The sequence below is a fragment of the Musa acuminata genome, chromosome BXJ2-5, assembly GCF_036884655.1.
Source record: "Musa acuminata AAA Group cultivar baxijiao chromosome BXJ2-5, Cavendish_Baxijiao_AAA, whole genome shotgun sequence".
NCBI classification, from domain to species: Eukaryota; Viridiplantae; Streptophyta; class Magnoliopsida; order Zingiberales; family Musaceae; genus Musa; species Musa acuminata.
In genome coordinates this window covers 43,780,697-43,801,543 of record NC_088342.1, presented here as the reverse complement: position 1 = coordinate 43,801,543, position 20,847 = coordinate 43,780,697, and the positions used below count along the sequence as shown (strand labels likewise).

At 37.6% G+C, this 20,847-nt stretch overlaps 2 protein-coding genes across 6 annotated transcripts; both read right to left on the bottom strand.

The window, feature by feature from the left end:
* Positions 1-1,385: 1,385 nt before the first annotated feature.
* LOC135612902 (uncharacterized) lies at positions 1,386-8,221 on the bottom strand. 5 transcript variants are annotated; one of them, XR_010487138.1, is made up of 11 exons: positions 8,027-8,165; positions 7,886-7,932; positions 6,192-6,601; positions 5,840-6,104; positions 5,652-5,744; positions 5,181-5,244; positions 4,586-5,091; positions 4,083-4,225; positions 1,928-2,063; positions 1,678-1,851; positions 1,386-1,594 (listed from the first exon to the last, which is right to left on the bottom strand). XR_010487138.1 is itself a non-coding variant. In XM_065109696.1 (10 exons), the coding sequence occupies exons 2-10, from the start codon at positions 7,907-7,909 to the stop codon at positions 1,846-1,848; spliced, it is 1,638 nt and encodes a 545-aa protein (XP_064965768.1). In that variant the 5' UTR covers positions 7,910-7,932; positions 8,027-8,221; the 3' UTR covers positions 1,386-1,845. The 5 variants fall into 5 exon arrangements, 4 of the variants coding, with proteins under 4 accessions (XP_064965768.1, XP_064965769.1, XP_064965767.1 ...); XM_065109696.1 differs by having other exon boundaries at positions 1,386-1,851; positions 1,928-2,066; positions 5,652-5,732; positions 8,027-8,221; XM_065109697.1 differs by having other exon boundaries at positions 1,386-1,851; positions 5,652-5,732; positions 8,027-8,221.
* Positions 8,222-12,159: 3,938 nt separating this feature from the next.
* LOC135612901 (aspartic proteinase-like protein 1) lies at positions 12,160-19,184 on the bottom strand. The gene is made up of 10 exons (XM_065109694.1): positions 18,653-19,184; positions 17,957-18,092; positions 15,870-16,102; positions 15,525-15,752; positions 14,855-14,993; positions 14,709-14,782; positions 14,522-14,621; positions 13,237-13,300; positions 13,062-13,133; positions 12,160-12,452 (listed from the first exon to the last, which is right to left on the bottom strand). The coding sequence occupies exons 1-10, from the start codon at positions 18,931-18,933 to the stop codon at positions 12,220-12,222; spliced, it is 1,560 nt and encodes a 519-aa protein (XP_064965766.1). The 5' UTR covers positions 18,934-19,184; the 3' UTR covers positions 12,160-12,219.
* Positions 19,185-20,847: the final 1,663 nt, after the last annotated feature.

The window sequence follows — 20,847 nt, the reverse complement described above, 5'->3', positions numbered from 1 at the left end:
ACCCTTAACCCCAAACGCTAAACCCCAAATCATAAACACTTAACCCCAAACTTCAAACCCTAAACCCTCAATACTAAACCCTAAACCATAAACCCTCAACTCTCAATCCTCAATCCTCAATCCCAAGAGATAAACTATTTAACATAAAACCTAAACACTAAACTCTAAACCTTAAATCATCAACCCTAAACCCTAAACCTTAAACCCTCAACTCTAAACCAAAACCCTACACCCTAAAACCCTAAACCCTAGATGTGAAACCCTAAGCTGTACACCCTAAAATCCTAAACCCTAAATTCTATAAATTAAATTTTAATAAAAATAAATATATTATATATTATAAGACTATGATAAGTCAATATTTTGTTGTCATTGGTGCAAGAGCATTAAGGCTCATGAGTAATTGTCCGCTTTGGGTAAGCCCGTATAGTTTTTCCCTTTCGGGGTGAGCCCCAAAAGGCACCTTTAAGAGTAGATATGATGCTAGAGGCCTATAAGTTCTTGATTCTCTTACTTTTCAATCAATATGAGACTAAATATTCTTATCATTGTCCCCCCATAGGAGTCAAAGGCTCATGACCCTCCTTTTAGCATCATTCTAATAAGTTTATATTTTATCGTTATTAGTACAAGAACTCGCGAGTAACTATCCACTTTGAATTAACCTACATGATTTTGCCTTTTCGGGATGAGCCCCAAAATTACTCTCGTGTGCTTTTTCTTTTATCTACCAACTCTTCGTGCATTTGATGAATGTATAATGGTCCAATATAGATATTGAGGGTTCGATTGTTTATGGACTCATAATTTAGATAAGAAAAGATTTGGAACATCATCTAATATATTTTTAATAATATTATATAAAAACAATCATATTTAAGATATCAAATCTTTGTGCACAAGTGTTAATGTGACACAAATTTGGACTTAATTTTTCTGTCAACCTAATTTGGTCTTTCACAATGTTTATTTTTATTTTGGTAAGACTGAAAAAATTGAGTAATTAGAAAACTTGAGGATAAACTTTCAAAAACATCGTCCACCTTCTCAACCTTGAAGAAAAAATAAATGACTCAGATAATTTCACATATAAAAAATTTCTCTTACCATGTTATAAATATAACGAAGATATACACCAACAAAATAATCCAATAATTTATACAGATTGTAATGGGTAAAAGAGTTTGATATCATGCCTGCTGATCTTTTCTTTCGAGAAGCTGTTGTGATAGTCATGCGAACAATTCAACTCCATTGTCTGAGCATTTGGCTAAATTAGCTTTTCCACATAAATCAGTATCTGCAATGGATCCTTCTTGTAAACATACCTTTTTGTTCTTGCTCCCAATACAGAATCCAGTAAGAAGCCAATGGAAACAACCACATAACAAAATCACATCCACATGTAAAAAATATGATGAGTTGTGCAACGACAATAACACACTTGATTATTGCTTCTGATGAGATTCTCAATTCAGAATATTTAACATCTTGTTTCTCTCTTTCAGACTTCATAGCTAGAAGAATGATGCAAACTTACTCGGTTCAAACAGCCTATGTAGATGACTCGATGGAATACAAATGGCATAAACATCTGTGTGAATAGAGCATCAGAGGTGTTATACTAGCTCAAAAAGAAAACAGCACAAGGACGAGATCGGTCGTTAAGCTTTTTACCGCTTAATATTATACAACATTGGAGCCGGGTAACCTCAGGTACCAGTATAAGCCAAAGCTCCAGCTGAAGTTCTTTTCTGTCAGTCAATGCTTGGCGAATTTATTCGTACAGCCTTTGTATCTCCGCACCAGGCATAGTTGACCAAGCATGGTAGGATCACAATACCATCAAGCCTGTTCCACTTTAAAGTTAGCAGGAAAAGCAAACACTACAAAGTAGCAAGGTATGCATTCGTATCTAAGCCCATACCATCATGTGAGACTCGAGCGACAAAGAGTCATCAGCAGATCTGGTTGCACCACCCAGCGATCTATGGAAAAGCAAGTGTGCCACAGACCGATCAATGGGATTTGTATCAGTCTCTATGTCCATATACGCTGTGGTTCTGCTAAAGACCAGAAACAATTTATCGGTTTAACCACAGAAAAGAAAGAGAATGACAACACACAAATGTATTCAGAAACAGTTTATTTTAGCTCAAACACATGCCCATGAATCTTTGTTTATATGATTCAAGAAGATAGCTTAGGTGAATACAATATATGAATGAGAAGGTAATTCTTTGATATCCTAGGTTTCTAGACTGTGTATCACGATATATGTCATGTTAGAACAGAGATAATTGAGTATACCCAGGAAAAAAAAGTACATGCCTCATTATAATTAGTGGCTCCGTTTTGGTAGCATCAACAAAGCCTTGTTCCAATAATGAAAATATAATCAAATAAAAGAAAACCATACTTAATGATACCAGGCAATTATCCCTTATTGCAAGCACTAGAAAGGATGTAAGTTTGCAACAGAAATTAAGGCTAGTTGTTCATATTTGTAAGAGTATTATTGTTTATCTAGTATGGATGACCCTTTCACAAAGTTAAATGTATCCCGTTGAGATTTCTCCATGTTCCTCTGGTAGCCTGCCTGTGCTGGAGCAAGCAACCCCAGACCATCACCCAGGACAGTCCAAAATATGCAACAGAAAGCTTCCTTTAGATCAAGAATGAAGAACTTGTGTTTTTAGTTAGGACCAGATACTCTAGTAATCTCTCCTTTATTTCCTGAAAACCACTTAAAGACATGATATGGATTTATTTTTTCCTCTCACAGTTGCATTTAATCAGAAAGGATGTACAAGATTCATTTTGAGGATCTTTGCATCATGAGGCAAAAACTAAATCATTTGGATCATAATGGCTAGGAATAGGTCAGGTCACGACCATTGAGTAGAAATAAACTAATCGAGAACCATACACACACATATATAGATATGAATGTATGTATTAGATTGAGGGGGAGCTATTAAGCTTCTAATATAAGTGTATCCTATAGCATCGACAAAATGGTATTATTGGAATTTATGGGAAGTTACCATAGTAGGAAAAGTTTGCACTCTTCCTACCACAGAGACCATAGTAATTGGCAACAGAGACCTTTGAAAATACTGTAGAAGCTCAGATCATAGGATGTTTGCACTCTGCAAACACCATTGCAAGTGAGCAGCAGCACACACTATAGCATATTGTTCTCCTCAAGAAAACCCACAAGCAGAAAAGAGATCATCCACTATCATCCGACTCACCCATGTGGCTCAAAAACACAAATGGCACCGAACTTGCTAGGCACGGGGACACTTAGTGAGAACATGGACAGTCATGAAATTGATAATGGTAGATACCACACCAACTGAACTGGATGAGCATATGAGAGCTAGTAGATAATGCTAGGTAACAAGGAATCCAGAGAAAGAATTTTGAGCCAAGGTAATTACAGACTCAATGTCTTGTGCATTGGTTAAGCATCAAGCTGGATCTTTTTATCATGCAATACATTGAGACTTCCAATAAAGAAAGTGCACTAGAAACTGCATGTGAACATGCAAATTCTTCAGAATAAAACAGGTTAATTGCATTGTTATTTGCATTATCATCATTATCATGGATGTGTCCATACAAGTGCACATGGTCGGAGTTCTAAATTACAACAGTGACACTATGCATACATTATAAGACTGAATCAATGTACATGTTACAGACTACATACGATGAATCTATGCTGCATGCTTCTTCTATGAGATTCAATAAGAAAATTCATCGTTTCCCCTTCTAATAAAATTACTCTTGTAGCACATACTATACTCACCAGCTGAAAAGCACTTGATCAACAATAATGCAGTATGTTTGTCTAAAATAGTGTCACTGCTTTGTGCAAAATAATAAACTGTTATTTTGGCAGACAACTGCAGAAGAAGTAACTGAATGGTCATAAAAATTTTAGTATGCAGGGAAATTTAAGCACACAAAAAAAAAAAAATCAAAATATCTCACTGCACATTCAACTAAAATTCTTCTGAAAACAGAAAAAGGAATTTCAAAGAACTCATATAGTTATATATATTTAAGCTTACTTTCTTGATCTTCCTGTACCATTCACTCCTCTTGTACGCTCTAGGTGTTCATGGTTTGCAGCAGCAAAACTGTGTCTCTGTTCTGCACTCCTAGCCAATCGGTATAAACTGTCTCTTATACATAGTTTCGTTCTAAGATTCAACTGCAATCAAAATAACTGATATCATTTTAATGTATATGAAGTTCCCATTTTAGCCACTTATAAAAGAACATTGTTCGGTGCAAGAAAAAAAAGAAAGAAAATTCTTGAGACATCCGCATGACATGGCATACAGCTTATCAGTGAATAAGAGAGTGTCCTCTGATCTCACAATAGCAATAATGAATATCCATGTAAGATGCTCCTTTTCATATATAGCATGCAAGATAATGCACAGGGTGTTGAACTTTTGATACAAAAAAGGAGATTAAAATTGATGCATATGTCAGGTAATGAGTATAACAAGGCACACAAGCATATAAAGCAAATAGAGTGGTCCAATTGTAACAATCAGCAATATACCTGACCTATGACATCCTGAAACTGATGAAAGCTAATAGCTTTGCCAGAAATATCATCAGACACAACCAATGGCATCGATGAGCTTTTCCCCACTGTAGAGTCCATATCAGTTGTGTATAGCTCTAAACTGACGTTCCCTCTCTCACTACCAATTTCTTGTTCAAAATTATCATGCTGCTTATCAATTAAGCTAGCCAGCTCAGATGGTCCTGTGGTTGGTTTTTCTACCATTTCTTTCAGCTGCATGACTGGATCCTTTGACAAATCTTGTAAATTTCCCATGCCATGGGAAGTATCACTTATAACATTAGCTGAGATTTTGAAGGAAGAGGAAGAATTTTGTGTGCTTTCAGTTATACCACTTGATGTCGTTGACAACAAAAGATCCTGGTACAGAAGTTTATCCTCAATATGAGAATCAGGTTTGAGGACATGCATACAACTCGAGTCAGATTTCATAAAAAAGTTTTCCTTTGGAAGCAGCTGAGAAGGGCAAGGTTCAAGGCCTGTAAAGAAACAGCAATCTTATTTCATATTGACCAATTATTACATGTAGATAGGCAAAGAAAGATAACTCGGACAGATCAAATCTCACCTTTTCCCTCTACTTCAGATAAGTATTGCCCATAAATCTGCTGCATTTGGATATTGAGATGTGGCTGCTCAAACAATAAAAGAGGAGAGGTCAAATAGTATCCACATAATACTTCCTCTTTTGAATCTACTTAATCATTATCAGTGTAAATCCAAACAGATGTGTTAAACAAGGAGAAGAGCAAAGAAGCTAAGAAAACACATGATGTGAGTTGTTCCAGTTCAAGATTTCCAAGTAACATGATCTTCCAAATAAACTTACTTTTAACTATTAAACCAATGGGTTAGGTTAAATGGACTAACAAAGGAATGATGTCAATTTATCAAGAACAACTATCAAGTCCTATTTCAACCTTCTATTTTCTGAATTCAAAACATCCAGCTAACTAACTCTGGAAAACTTTAAATAAGAGAACAAATATAAAAAGAAAACTCAACAGTAGGAAGAAAACACAAACATTAACCCAGTTACCTCACATTCACCCAAGTTATTCACGTTGGCAAATTCTGTAAGAGCTGAATTTGTCTCACCGTTTCCACCACCATCAAATGCCTGCTTGGATAACTTACAAAATTTAAAAAGTCTTAAAGGATAATCATTAAATTATACCACTCATGCACATAAACAGAAAACAGACAATGTGGATCTTTCTAATAAACCTGTTTTGTTCTTGTATCCAACTGGCAGGAACGGTGGGTTAGACATGATTGATTATGGTCATTAACCTCCAATGTACTGCCTCCAGGCAAGGATCTGATGTTTGCACAATATGTTGATGCATCATTAAATTCTCTGAACTCTGAAGTAGAAGCTTCAAAGCCTGAAGTGAAATTATCGTCTGGACCAAAAATTCCATTTGAAGAAGATGAAATCCATGACAGCCCATCTGTATTGCTTGATTGCCCAAACGTAGGATCACAGTTTCTCCAAAAGAAACAGAACAAAATGAAAAACAATGGTAACTCCAACAAAATTATTCCTTAAAGCTTAGATTTCAAAGATCTGACCTACCTGAACATTGTATCGATGTCCTCAAAATTGCTCATATCAGACCAGTCATAATACAGAAGATCATTTTCTTGAACATTATCATTCTCCAAAAAAGTGAGTTTAGAATTAGCTGAAGCATTATTATCAAATAAAAATTGGCAGATGTTGGCCTCCTCTGCAGCACCCATATTTGCACGAATAGGATTGCTTGTGCTGCATGTGTTGCTTTCTGAACCTATGTTATATTGTTTGAAGCAGTTGTCAGGCATTTGACCATTCCAAGGAACACCTTTAGTCTTGGAGCTGCCTGCACTGTTTCCAGCAACAAGGAAATCATCTACAGCTAGAGGCTCTTCCACCAGTCTACTGCCTTGGTAGGCCACTCTATAGTCATGGTTTTCACCAACTTTACCAAAAACAGTGTCTTCAATCTGAGTAATCAATGAAAAGCCATATTTAACATAACAACTTATGGCTATAATCTGTAGATGAGGTTCAAAGTTCTATGACAACAGAAGATAATAATTATTAAATCTCAAACAGAGTGCACCATGATTCATGGATGATGTATTTTGGCTTGGTTCAAAAGAAACCAAAGGACAATTTCTATCTAATGTCAACTAACAAATTTGGTTTCTTATTTCATGAAAGACATTACAAAGCAACATATTGCCACTTTCCATACTTTGTTTTTTCCTTAAGAAAAATGCCTAAAATGATTTCACCCTTACTGATTTCTCCATTGTGAAGAGCACCATGAGAGAAATCAGAGAACCTAGAAAGATCAGGCAGTTGAAAATTTCTTACATGCCTCCCACAATCCTTTCTTTGAATGTTTGGAGTATGTTTAGCATAGTGCTGTGTTTCGCTTGATGGCACATGAGAAACAAAGCCATCCTTGAAAATGATGGTACAAGTGAAGCTGCTTCTGGAGAGATGTTGGCACTAATCCTTCATGGTTGAATTCCTTGAGTTTTATTTTGGGGTCTTTAAATTACAATTAGTTTGAAAGAGATTGTTGCACTTCCTCAAGATAATCTCTAAGAACATAATTTATGAAAGAAATGGCCAGGAGAACCAGAACAATGCAGCGAACCAATGCAGTTCAGGTAGAATGCCCACTGCAACCATGGTGGAATGCATGGTTGAGGAAGTTTAAAAGAGCCCTTTAAACTACAACGAGTCTTTGACCTCCATACAGATGTAGGACACTCTACCCAGTGTTTCAGAATTCTCTATTACGTCTATTATTCAATCAGTAGGATTTTGTCTTATTACCCTGTATGCAGTTTTCTTGTTTATTTCCTGGCCAGTGCCCAGACCACCAACAGCAGGGATTGTGTTCCCAAAGTTTGTACCCCACAAGATTTAAACGTCAATCGAAACATAGCCACTTTCTTCAGACAATTAGGAAATTGTCATCATGATAGCTTCCTGGCCATCATTTACTGCCTAATAAACTACAGTCTGACCTCTGTACCTAGGAAATCATCGTCACACATTATTGCATCGAATATTCTGAATAAACCATAGACCTAATAGTAGAGTCTGCTTAAAAAAGGTGATTCTTTCACTTATTACTACTACAAATACTACCAAGAAAAACAATAAATAGCAAATCGCAAGAAAATGAAAGAGGAAATGAACAAAAGACGGCTTCGAAAAGATTCCAAAGAAGGAACTTTATACTAAATTTCGAGCGGAAGCAAACATACGTCGCGATCGCTCCAATCTGCCATCTCTCAAAGAATCAAACCTGATCCTGCTTGACAAACGAAAACAACAAACAACTCATCCTAGACCCACCAAATCAACAAAGGAAGACAAGATTTACACCATCAAAGAGAAACCCGAACCTCAGGACGAATACCCTCGCGGCCGATCTCAAGAACCAGGAATTACCCACCGAAAGAAGAAGCACCGGAACCAGAATCCGTCACCCCAGATCGAGGCTGAAGCGTGATTGGAATCGCCCCCCCTCTCTCTCCCTCTCTCTCTCGCTCTCGCTCTCTCCAGAGAGTTCTTCTCCCCTCGTCGGCTTCTCAAATTGCTTTGCGGCACAACACGAAGCGAAAAATTAGGCGACTATTTTCTTTTATCTTCATATAAAAAAAAATAAGCTCCGTAAAATGAGTACATCTGTGGGTCCCGCATAGTACACATGGCGGATGCACAGGAGCCCCGTGGGGCCCTCCGTGCCTCAGCTCGTGGCTCAGACGAAGCGTTGCGGGATCCGATCCGTCCTCGGTCGCCCATTGGCGCAGGGCGCCCCTCCCACCGCCACGTGCCCCCCCCCAATCCACCGCCTCTCTCAGCGCAGGTTGCGGCTTGGGCCGCTACAATAATAATTGTACGTAACGGTATCGGTGCCGCGAACCATAAAATAATAGCTCCGTAATTTTTTTTTTTGAATGATACAGAAAAAAACTGTAGTAATATAAACACAACATATGACGTATAACAGCTATATTTTATTAGCTTAACGATGCATGCATCGATGAAAAGCTTCGTGCAGCGGATCATTACTGATATGATTAAAATAACGGTACGTTGTAACGGTTCGGGGAGGGTGCGTTGAACCGTCCGATGTGTCCGTTAATTCGTGACCGGATGACCGGTCTCGAACTCGTGGTGGAGGTGGCTCGCGGGCGGAGAGTTGCGGTGGAGTGGCGGAGGAGCGCAGGTTATCGTGTTACAGCGTGGTCCGTGGTTGGCTTTCGCTTGGTGTGGGGCCCGCTTCAAGGCGACCCAAGTGAGGACACGGAGTGCCTGCGGTGCAATTAGTGGAGGGATATGTGACGCGACACGGAGAACATATGCAATGGAAGAGTGGGGGGTGAGATATGAGACAAGAAGGTGGGCGTGGCCTAACAGACCACCAACTCGAACCTAATATTGGGGATGGCCATGCAATCCCTCGTTTCTCTTTCTATATATGTAAGCATTATATTAGAATAAAATGAAGAATAAAACAAAAGATTACTCCATCATAAATCACACGTCAGAAAAATCGATCCGAATATGTTAGCATATTTTAATATAGAATAATTAATTTAAAGGTCTTCGAGAAGAGCTTTTGTAGGATTATTGACAACCAATATGATTTATAGAAATTGTGCACTATTTCTTATATAAGGTTGATGTAAGGGCATGGTGTCCCTACTAATGTTGGTGTCATAAACTTCAGCCTGATGTACAAGTGGAAGAGAAATAGACAGAAATGATGAAGAAATTGATTTGCCATGAAAAAGTTGGCATGTTCTCGTTCTACTCTTATGCTGTTCATGAGCCTAAAATTAGTGTGCTATATAACATAAGGCAGGCAGTAGGGGTGTTGGAGTGCTTGAATTGTCATCTAGAAGGGATGTGCACCATAAAGGAGTGATTAGGATTAGAGAGAGAAAGGGAACTTCAAATTATCCTTCACTCTTTCCATCTTTTCCCCCTTTTTTTTCTCTTTCCATTTCAATTCAAGTTCTAATTGATTCTTTGATTGGCTTATTTGGGTTTAATGGATGGTTAAATATTGTAATCATTTAGGCATTTTGATCTTATATTTAAGAATATTTAGATCCTACTTTAAGGTATATGAAATCCTCGAAATCCATTTTGCTTCCAAACTCTTGTAATAGACTCCTTCATTTTTTTCTCGCTAATCTTTTTCCTCTTTAATCAATCATACTCTTGATACTCATGCATGGGGAAGAAATATCGTGATCATCGTATCTTGAGTTTTTTTTTTTGTTTCTTTGAACGGAGGAGAATAAGCATTAGAACAGCTTCGGCGGTTTCGGATTTTTATTTTTAAGTTCTCATTTTAATTCAAAATTTAGAATTTCTTAGTCTTTTTTAATCAAAATTCGATTAGAATTATTTTCCTGTGTTGGCTCTAACACAATGTGGTAAACCATAAGGATAAACCATTGCCTACTTCTTTCTCTGTTGAAACTGAGTGCTGTCCTGTGTCCAAGATGAACTGAAATCATACAACTTCAGTTGCTCTGAAGTCATTGTCCAAATACCAAACACTAATCTGTGAGATATGCAAACCCTAAAAAAATATGATGCCAACAACTATAACAAGCATGATTTCAACTTAATCTTAACAAAACATCTTAGTTCACATCTCAAGTTTATATTTATGGATGCATTGGGCCTGACTTGTCAAGTAAACAATCCTAAGTTTTGGTTGTTTCATGGAGGAGGAATTCTCCAAAGCAAGCCTTTAGAATTCCATACCATCATTAGCTCTCTTCCAACTCCCTCACTCCATTTCTCAATCAAAAAGGAAATTATTGAAGAGTTAAGTTTAGAACCTCTTGTAGTTATTAAGCATTCAATCTATGTTTGTAAACCTGCTTGAGATGGGAAATAAATGGCTCTCAAACACACATGTAGCCTCTTGTTTCCTTAGCACATAGCTAAGGTAAAATATGTAGTTTATTTGACTCATAAAACAGTTATACATATCTAAGAAGACATGTTGTGATTGATACTTTCAAGAAAAATACAATGACAGTGAAACTAACATCAAGAGGAACAACACAATTCATTTCCATGGCTAAGGAAAAATATAATTCAAGTTAATCTCTTCTGGAACCTTTGACTCACTTCACCTTTGAGATGGTGCTCTCCACCACCCCCTGGGAAGACACATGGCCTATAATAGTGGCCCTCTTGGACTCCAGATCTATGCTGAAGGATTTGACTCCTGTAATATCATCAGTAAATAATCTTAAAATTATTGTTCTTCTTAATCTTTTATATGGGTATACATACCTTTCATTTTAGAATGTGCTTCCTGAGTTTGTCTGCACAGCCTTGACAGTGAATTGAAGCTCTCAGTACCACCTTCTGGCAGAAGTATAAAGAGGAAGGTAAGATGATTACTTTACTTCACCACATGAATAAGTTGACATTGAAACTGCATTTGTTTCAGATGATAAATTACAGACTTGATTGCATCCTGTGGTGTTCATGGAGATTGTTTAGCAGGTTGCAAAGTGCATGAAGGTTGACATGGAATTACTGCATTGGAACTCACTAGGACTTCCTGCAGGTCATCAGAGGGAGGCAGGGAGGGGACAGTGTGGGCACTTGTTGACCTTGATTGGTCCCCCGAAGGGCGGTCGACGGCCTCCGATCACCGGCAGGATCATAGTTCCAAGCGTCGAGAATGCCAATGCCGAAGACTGCAGTCGAGCAACGCGACCAACGTTTCGATCCCTTCATTTTTGCATACGCAAGAGAGAGAGAGAGAGAGAGAGAGAGAGAGAGAGAGAAGTGATAAGAGAATTGTAGGTAGAAGGATAGTAGAGCTTTCTTGTTCGATATATTTTTGTGTGTTGTTCACCTGACCTGTACCAGGAAGGCTTGTGAACACCCATACTAGTATTCCCAGAAACATAATATTATGACTTCGTTGACCCACTACAAAATTTAAAGATGTCCTGCTCTAATTCAAGATAATCTTTCACTTTCAGCCACCAAATCTAAGATTTTTCATCTGTATAGCTGAAGAGAATGGAGTGCATTCATTCCATCCGTAGTGTAAAGGGGACTTATCACCTGTGCCACATTGAGGTCAGAGTTTGATGGTGACAATCTTGTTCATGAACAATAGAAATTAAGACACCAAAAATATTAGAAATTGATTTTGATTCGATCACGAGAAATCACAAAAGCCAAATGCTACAACAAAAGCATTCAATATATATTAAGTTCTAATATCCAAATAGCTACACTAAGAACGTAGCGTAAAGAAACAGGAGATGGCCATCAGCAAACTGGAAGCTGATGGAAATTAAAAGAGTGCTACAAGCTGCATTCACATACATGGTAGAAGACTGAGGAACTCCACAATATATACAGTGGTCAGTATAACCAAAGTTGGTGTGACCCGACAGCGTCGCCGCCAAATCAATTCAAACCCACTCTGTTCATTGCTGATCTACTTTGGTCGGATGGCAACAGAAGAACAGATGGAAAGAAGTAAAAGCCATAAAGCAGGATTTACACATTACTATTTATATTTTTAGAACAAAGAGTGTCACCCAATGGCAAATACAGCAAGTTGAGTGAGGAGCAACAACAAACAGTACCAGGCATCAATCAATTTGGAAACTGACGTAGAGTTAGCAAGGGGAGCCCGTCCGGCGACCACAGGTGATACAGCATGGGTGTTGGGAGAGCTATGTTGCTCGTTTGTTGGCAGTGGATTCTCAGGCCTGTTATGTGGTGGCGAACTCAGAGGCATTCTCCTGGTGTTGTCGAGATCACGACCTGTATCATCCAGAAAATACAGTAACATAAACAAGAATGTATATGAGTCCTCTTCTTAGGACTCAGGGCATTTGCTCTGGAAAGGTAGAGAAGATAATATGAATGAGCACAGAAACTGAAAAGGATTGACATGTTGCATGATTCAAGCTGGCACCATGGCACTTATTTAGCATAAGCAAGCTGATCTGGCATCACAAGACTAATTTATAAATTAGACAGCAGGCGACAACTACTTATTTAGTCCAAAAAAGCTGCACATAAATCATCCGAACTAAAATAACTGTAACCAAATAGACCCACCCCCTTCCGGCAATGTCTTGAATGAAGATTGCAGGCAAGTGGTAAGCAATAGGTTCAACAGGATCCAAAGACCACAATAATCTCAGCAATAATCCTCACAACGTGATTGGCTAAATAAAAAGCAAAGGTATATGTAGCACTAAAAAGCATTTGTTTAGCACATAATTTGTTAATACAAGATGGACCAAATTCCTGAAGCATTACCATAATGATCTGTACTAACCTGAAGATAAAAAACCAACCATCATAGTATAGGTAAAAAAGGAGAAATGGTTTATCAACTTAAGTAAAGGGAACTGAGTGACTCACAATCTGATTGGGACCATCCCAGCTTCAAATTCTCTCTATCAAAGACCATATGATATCCTGTCATAAAATTCTCTGCATCCACAGAGTGAACTCTCTTAGCTGAGAAAACACAGAAGAAAATAAGTGAGAATGAAATGGAAAATTGGATCAAGTGTTCCAGTTGAAGAATGCTCACGCCCTATTGTGCCAAGAGTTTCTTGAGATGACTGTAGAGCTAAGCAAAATGCAGTAAGTTCTCCCTGTTAAAAGAAAGAGCAAAATCATCATATCCTCTCTAATCATAGGTATGTTTTAACCTGTATCCTGAAGCTGAAATAAAGGCTCGTACGCAGAGGAATTTCATTATGCCTCCTCGAGTTTACAAATTATATTTGCAACAAAGATCCAACTACTTAACATAGGGCACTGACAACAGCAAATAGTAATACAAATAGTTGTGAGGCAATAAATGTTATATATTCACAGATGTGCCTAGAGTTCTTATAGTTGACAATGAGACTGGTTACAAGGTAATATTTTACAAAATGGGAAACAAAAAAAATCACTAATTATTGTTGCAGCATCACTTCTCAAACAAAATTGACCAAGTTTTAAGTGTAATCAATCAAGTGACATTAATGGATCATACCCACTATTTTGATGATCTAAGAAAGTTGTATGCTCTCATTCAGAAATTTAATAAATTTAACCAAAAAAACAAAATTTATGGTTTATATCACTAGTATTCTTTACAAATCATTTGCAGAAAATAATTGATTAGCTGTCAAAACTTCATTTCGTCTACATGATCTAGGCCAGTTTTCACTCAAAGGATACATTACAAAGAAGTATAGAACAACAGGACAACAACTTTTTAGGTTGCAAGTATGCTATCGGATAAACCTTCTGTTCACATAATCCCAGACATTAAAGAATCATAGCACCAAGCATAGCTTCTGCTCCAAGTACCTTTTAGTTGATAGTAAAATTATGGTATCAAGTCAACAAAGAATGAGCAGTAAATATCCTAAATTTCGTAAGAGACTTGCTGGCCCTTACTCCACTTTGTTGTCTTACGGACAAGATGATTTCAGCCACATCAGTTAAATTGAAGCAGACAGTGACTAACTAAAGCAAAACAAGAATGAAGGGAGTTTACATCATACAAATTTAAAGATTGCAAAGTTCTCAAAACATAGAAAGGCACCCCCTTATTCAAGCAAATTATTGTTGCTCAACTTACAAAAGCACATAAATATTGTACATCAATACAAAGCATATTATACTAGAACTAGAAAATAATAGTAAAACAACATTTGCTCCAGGATAGAATATAGATGTTCAAACACGTTATGATGATGAACAACTCTACTGGAAGAAGGAAATAATAGCAAATAACACTTGTTCCAGGATTTAATATAGATGTTCAAACACATTATGATGATGAACAATCAAATAGTACTTCAGACACAATTGGGCACCTCATTATCGTAGACAAGAAAAATAGGATTCACAGCTGTGAAGCTCTTGTTTCCACCAAATATCAATTTAACTGTTGGCACAGCAGGCATCCCAAGAGGGCTGTTACCACAAATAGCAGAACTGAGTAGAGAGAACAAAATCAAGACAGCTAATGTGCAAAGTGATGCCCTTGTTAAAGAGATTCACCTGGCTTCATAACAGTATTCCCATGGAGATTCATTATCAGTTGCGAGCCTTGAAACATTAACTTGTGTGTCAAACTACCCACACCAGAACAAGATTAGCGTGAAGACAAAACATCTGATAGCATAGGCAAAAAATCAACAAAGTACCTCCATAGTGACTCTCTTATAAACGTTATCAGGAAGAAACGTGAAAGACGACCCACTGTCAACTAGTGCATGAAAGCTAGTTTTCCCAGGACATTGAGATCCAATACACAAACTCTCCACCGCAATGATATAAGTGATGCTGAAACAAAGGTCATACTAAAATAATTACTAGAAAAACAACAATTATTAATGCAAGAACAAAAAAAAGGAATTTTTAAAGTAAGAGAAAAGATTCAATTTGTTCATCTAAAATTATAAAATGAAACCTATGAATACCTTCAATTATCAAAATTAATAAGTTTATTATATTCCTCCACATTACCTATTAGTGAACATACAAGTTCATTTTATAAATTTTTCAATGCTTCCTTTCAACAATTTTGGACATATGATTTAATGCCTGGAATGAATGATCTGGAGCAAACAAAGCCCATAATTAACTCCCTGATCAACATCTAAAATTAGTTCTCTCTTGGAAAGTGCAGACAGTTTTTCTTTTTGGTGTTGGTGCTAGTCTGAAAAAGATATGTCCAAATGATAGTGTACAGCAAAATAAAGAAAGAATCTAGACATTTGCAAGCAACAAACTTTTAGCCTAATAACAGATGATGGATCATGCCCTAGAAACTCAATAATTTGAGTTAATGTATCATTCAACAAAAGAACTTACTATTTTCCATCCAAAGGAACAAATGGTGTAGACTGCTGGCTGGATAGACCTTCATCTCCAAATAAAAGTCTCCCAGAATTATCATCTCGAAAGCACAATGAGAAAGAATTTTGTATCAATCCATTTCTTGCAAGGAAGCTTGGAACCGAAATGTCTCCAAATCCCAAACCAAGAAGGCCATCAGGAGCAATTCCATCCAGATAACCACCACTCTGTTTCCTACCACAACTGAGTCAAAAGCACAAAAAATCTTAAGCATAAAAATCTTGTAAACGAAAGAGTTTATATAAAACACAATTAGCCACTCAACTAGTAATTATATGAATCCTAAAAAATCAAACCCACCCAATGATGACTGAAGCCTGAACAGATGCACGATCCTCAGTGGATGCCAAGTGCAATATATCCTCAACCAACAAGCCCGAACTGGATGTATTTTCTGAGTAGTATTTGATATTGTACGGGCAATGCTGCTTTAAGTTGCCACAACTTGAACGCAAACTACATAGCTCATGACTGCAGGAGAGATATCTGCTGGTTCTTGACTCAGCTGGATTATACAAGCCAAGATCTTTATCCTGCATAATAGATGCTCCATATACCAGGGAGCACCTGCCAATCAATCATTGGTAATAAGTGCTAAACCTGCTGCCAAATGTAAGCAGAATATCCCTTTGCTTTTTGTCTACGACAGAAAAATTACTAATGGACATTTTTTATGTCACTATTTTCTACTGAAGGTCACATCTAAACCAACAATATGCTTACACACTAGAGAATCACACAAGTGAACTAACAGTCTTAGCGGCGATTAATAGGCCTTCACAAAATCAGGACCCATAAAATCAAGACCCTCTAATTGAATAAAGCAATAAAACTAAAGAGAGATTTGAAATGTGCATCTCTTGAAGAAAATGCTTCACCGATGAAGAGTCACTTTAATTTGTTTGTTACAGAAGTAAATAATTGAAAGAATGACTCCTTTTTCTTATATTTTCTGAAGTGGAAAAGTACATCATCCCAGATGACTATTGCCTTAATCTTGGAGAAATGGGTCACGAAGAAGACAGACAAGAAAGGGAAACAAACTGCACATTGAGCTACTTAAATTTGTGAAGTCATATCCAATAATTCCATGGGTTTCAGATAGCAATCCTAGCTCCCTTTTGTTGTTAAGTGGATTTCTTCCTATTATATTTGCGAATAGGGAATATTTTAACAGCCAATCCCCATCTGCCAACTAGTCACCCTAGAGTGCTAACATGGAAAAAAAAAGGCTCAATCATCCTCCACTAGGTAGTGACATGGGAGTTGGTTACAATCTGTCGGCCCCCGTGGACAACAATCCACGGGACGTCATTTGAAATGACCCCGTCGGCCCTCGTGGACTGAGGTTGTTCGGGCCTATCCCTCCCCCTCTGTCGGTCTCCGTGGACAACAGTCCTCTAGAGGTCATTCGGGATTGTCACCCCCATGGACAAAACACCAAGGAGGGGACATTGAGACTGTTATGAAGGATCCTCTCAATCGGTTAGGTATAAAAGCCGACCCTTGGCGCCAGCCCAAGGGTCAGACCTCTTTTTCCAAAAACCTCTCGCACTCCACACAACCTCCTGAACTAACTTGAGCGTCGGAGGGTCAGGTTAGGAAACTCCTCTCGATGCTAACCTTTGTGTAGGAACCCACCAAGAAGACAGATGCCACCTCGGCCAGACCTCAGGATTGTGCTTCGAAAGGTCAGGATTACATGAAGACCACCTCAGAGCCACCTCAGCCACGCCAAGACAGCCACGAGGGTTCCTTGGACGTCTCTATGCCTTCGGGTCAAGACCAAGCCGGGTTGATTCATCCGTCGATGGCATTTCCCCCCAACATTTGGTAAGGTTGAATTAAATAGATTTGCAATGATTTTTAAATCTGCTACAAATGGGTGCATTTCTTTTGCACAGTTAAACCCTAGAGTAACTCTTATGTTAATTCCTGATGCATATGCTTAAACAATAAAAGAAAAATGCATATGGTTGTCAAATTCTAATTGATCAGAATGAACTGATGGTTGCTTCCTGGCTCTCCATCATTCTTGATGTGCTCCATTTCTTTATATGACCTATTCCTCATTTATATGGCCTAATTATCATCCCAGGAAGGAAAATAGGCCATCACACATGAAAGTATTGATGAAAGCATGCCTTGATTGGTGCTTTAGATAATAAAATGAAATAAGGATCATGTGTTAAAGCATAATATCTTAGACAAATTGAACAAGAAATCAGGTGGAGATGGATCAAAGTAAGCAAAGAAATAGAAAGAAGATAAGAATCATGTTCATAGATCAAAAGGCAAATTTGATGATGCATATAAAGAAACCCAAGATTATGGCAAGTCTTTCATGACAATTGACAACCTAAAGTCAAAGCAGATATTTTGCATACCAAACTGCCATGATAACCAGACAAAGGAGCACATTGTATGCAATCACATGGGATCCAAAGCAAGTCACTTCCCGCATCCAATGCTACAAGGAAGGAAACATTAGGAGTCCCAATATTGATCCATGTGTAATGTAGCCTGTCATCCAAAAGAAATATCAATTATTCCTGGTGTTAATTCAATGCAAGTGTTATTTTAGAGCAATATGACTTCAGTTAATAGTGACAAAACATTAAACTTCACAGAAAAACGATCATCAACAAATGCTGATTAGTTGTGATAATAAAATGCACGAAATGAAGTACTTCACTAAATGATGTCGCCATAAATGATGCTCAACAAAGAAGAACCATTGTGAATCTAAACAAACACAAGAATTTAATTAGAAACATGAAGGCTACAATCTACATCTATGTTGTTGTGCAGCTGGAACTCATATTTTCCAATCATCCATTGGTATTTATAAGGATACTGGCAAGAACGGGCCCGTTTAAGGGGTGACAACATGGTTGTGGGTATATGCCATGATACAAGAGAAGCTGACAATGCTTGGTGAATCCTCCTAATCAAGTACAAGTACGAAGAACACTCAGAGGATGTCCTTTCTTTCCTTTTCTGTCCTCTTTTACAAATCGAAGAAACCAAAATGTTCGAGAGGGAGGAGCGAGAAAGATCCTAAAATCAACGAGTTAACTCACCATCCGAAGTCATTGCCAAGCGACACCGCCTCGCTGCCCTCGGAGGGGAACAACATCTGGTACCGAGCCCCGAGCCGCCGGATATCGCTCCTAGCCAGCATCCGGTAGTACTCCTCGCTCCGGCGGACCGGAAACCGGCCGCAGCCGCCTCGGGACGCCGCTACCGTCCGTGCCTCGTCCGAGAACCTGTGGACGAGCTCCGAGGAGAGCCCGAAGGAGCGGGCGCCCCACGCCAAGCAGCTCGCGACGGCCAAAGAGATCAAGAACGACGTTTTCTCCATGGATGCCACGTAGATCTGAAGTTAGGAGACAGAATGGGGCCAAATCTAGGGTTTCCGGGGACCGGGAGAACGGCGGCCGGCGGCGGGAGCGAACATGGAGCAGATCTGAGGCGAAGAAGACGCGATCTCGAGGGGTTGGGGCAGAGTGAGAATGCAGGGGGGAGAAGAGATCTAGGGTTTTCGATCGAGGGGACTGCGGCCAGCTTTGGCCTCTGGGAGTTGGGAGTCGGGAGTTTGGGAGATGGAAAGGGGAGCAGGTGACCTGAAGCAGCTGCTGCTGCGAGTTGCAGGTGTGATTTCTTTTGGGATTTTGTAGGAAAACCCTTTAAGGTTCTAAATTTCAATGAAGCCCCACAAAAACTAGACGTTGGACTGTGAAACTTTTTCGATTAGGTCCCCACATAGTTTCATAATATCTTATAAGAAAATATGCTTATATAGACACATCAAAATCTAATTATTTACATATATGCTATTATTATTATTATTATTATTATTGATCCTTATCAACTATTTTTGAGTTGAAAATTTTAAGTTAAATTCAGTTTGATTGAGGAGTTGGATAAAAAATAATATTATACTTTTTAAATTGAGATGAAATTTTAATATGGTTTGGATGGTTTTTTGCAATCTCATCAATTAATTTCAAAAATATTATTATCAGAAATTTCTCCTACCAAAGAACAAGGATTAAGTTTAATAAAATATTCATGAATTAAAAATGTATAAAGTTCATATTTATATGTATCTTCTTTTTTATTTTCAATGCAAATAATTTTTTGCATCTCATTAATAAAAAACATATTTAAATTACATATAAACAAAAAAAAAATCAAAACTTAGATTCTTATCAAATACAATATTTTCTAAAGTTTTACTTATAGACAACATCTTATCCATAAATATGAGCCAAAATGGAAGGAAAAAAAAAAGATTTAACCACTTCTGACATCAATATTTAGATTAATTTTAGTTTGAGTTGTGGTCAAAATGGATGAGCTACTTAATTAGTGTGTTTGGAAATTATGATTTAAGAAAAATAACACATAATTGGTCAGTTATGTCCATATATAAATAAGAATTTGTGTTGGTTAATTAACTGAATATAATAAATTAGATAACACCCATACTGATGTTTAATGCAACAATCATATTCTAATATTACCTGCATATTTAGTGAGAGAATCTTTGAGAATTTTGTGTATAAAATAAGACTATGAAAAATTTATATGTAATTTTTATATGATTGAAATATACATCTAAACCCATATTTATATATTTAAAAATAATTTAAATAGTTAAGAATAATCAATCTCATTATGAGATTTACAGAAATCATTAGCAAATAAGATTAAAGATTAGGGATATTAAATCCCTCTTATATTAATGAAATCCCATAAAAAGATTGCATCCTTGAGATCATTCAAACAGCAAGAAGACCCATTCTCAAACTTTCATCCGAGTCTAAATCTTACCAACACCTGCATCAGGTTTTTCTTTCTCGCTTTTGTGTTTTTTGATGTAGTTGGCGTATAATTTAGTCTGTCATTATCTCTGGCATGGCATCATTCTCTGAGAAAGACATGTATAATGTTCTTGAGACAACAATAATCCATTTGTCCAAGAAAGAACTGCTCCACTGTAAGCATACTCTGCCATCTTGAATGGCTCCTCCTGTTCTTGTAATCTGCATGGGATTGCCATCAGCTTCAATTAGGTTTAGTGGCTGCGTCAGTGAGTTGTTCTCTTCTTGCTATGTGCACTGGGTTCCATCTGGGTTCTTAAAGGGTGAACATTTTCACATCAAGAAACACCAGATAATATTTCTTGAAAAGACTTGATTAAGATTATCAAACACACAATAATTTATCAAAAATAATTAAGAAAAAAAAAGAGAAAGGATTAAAGACTATT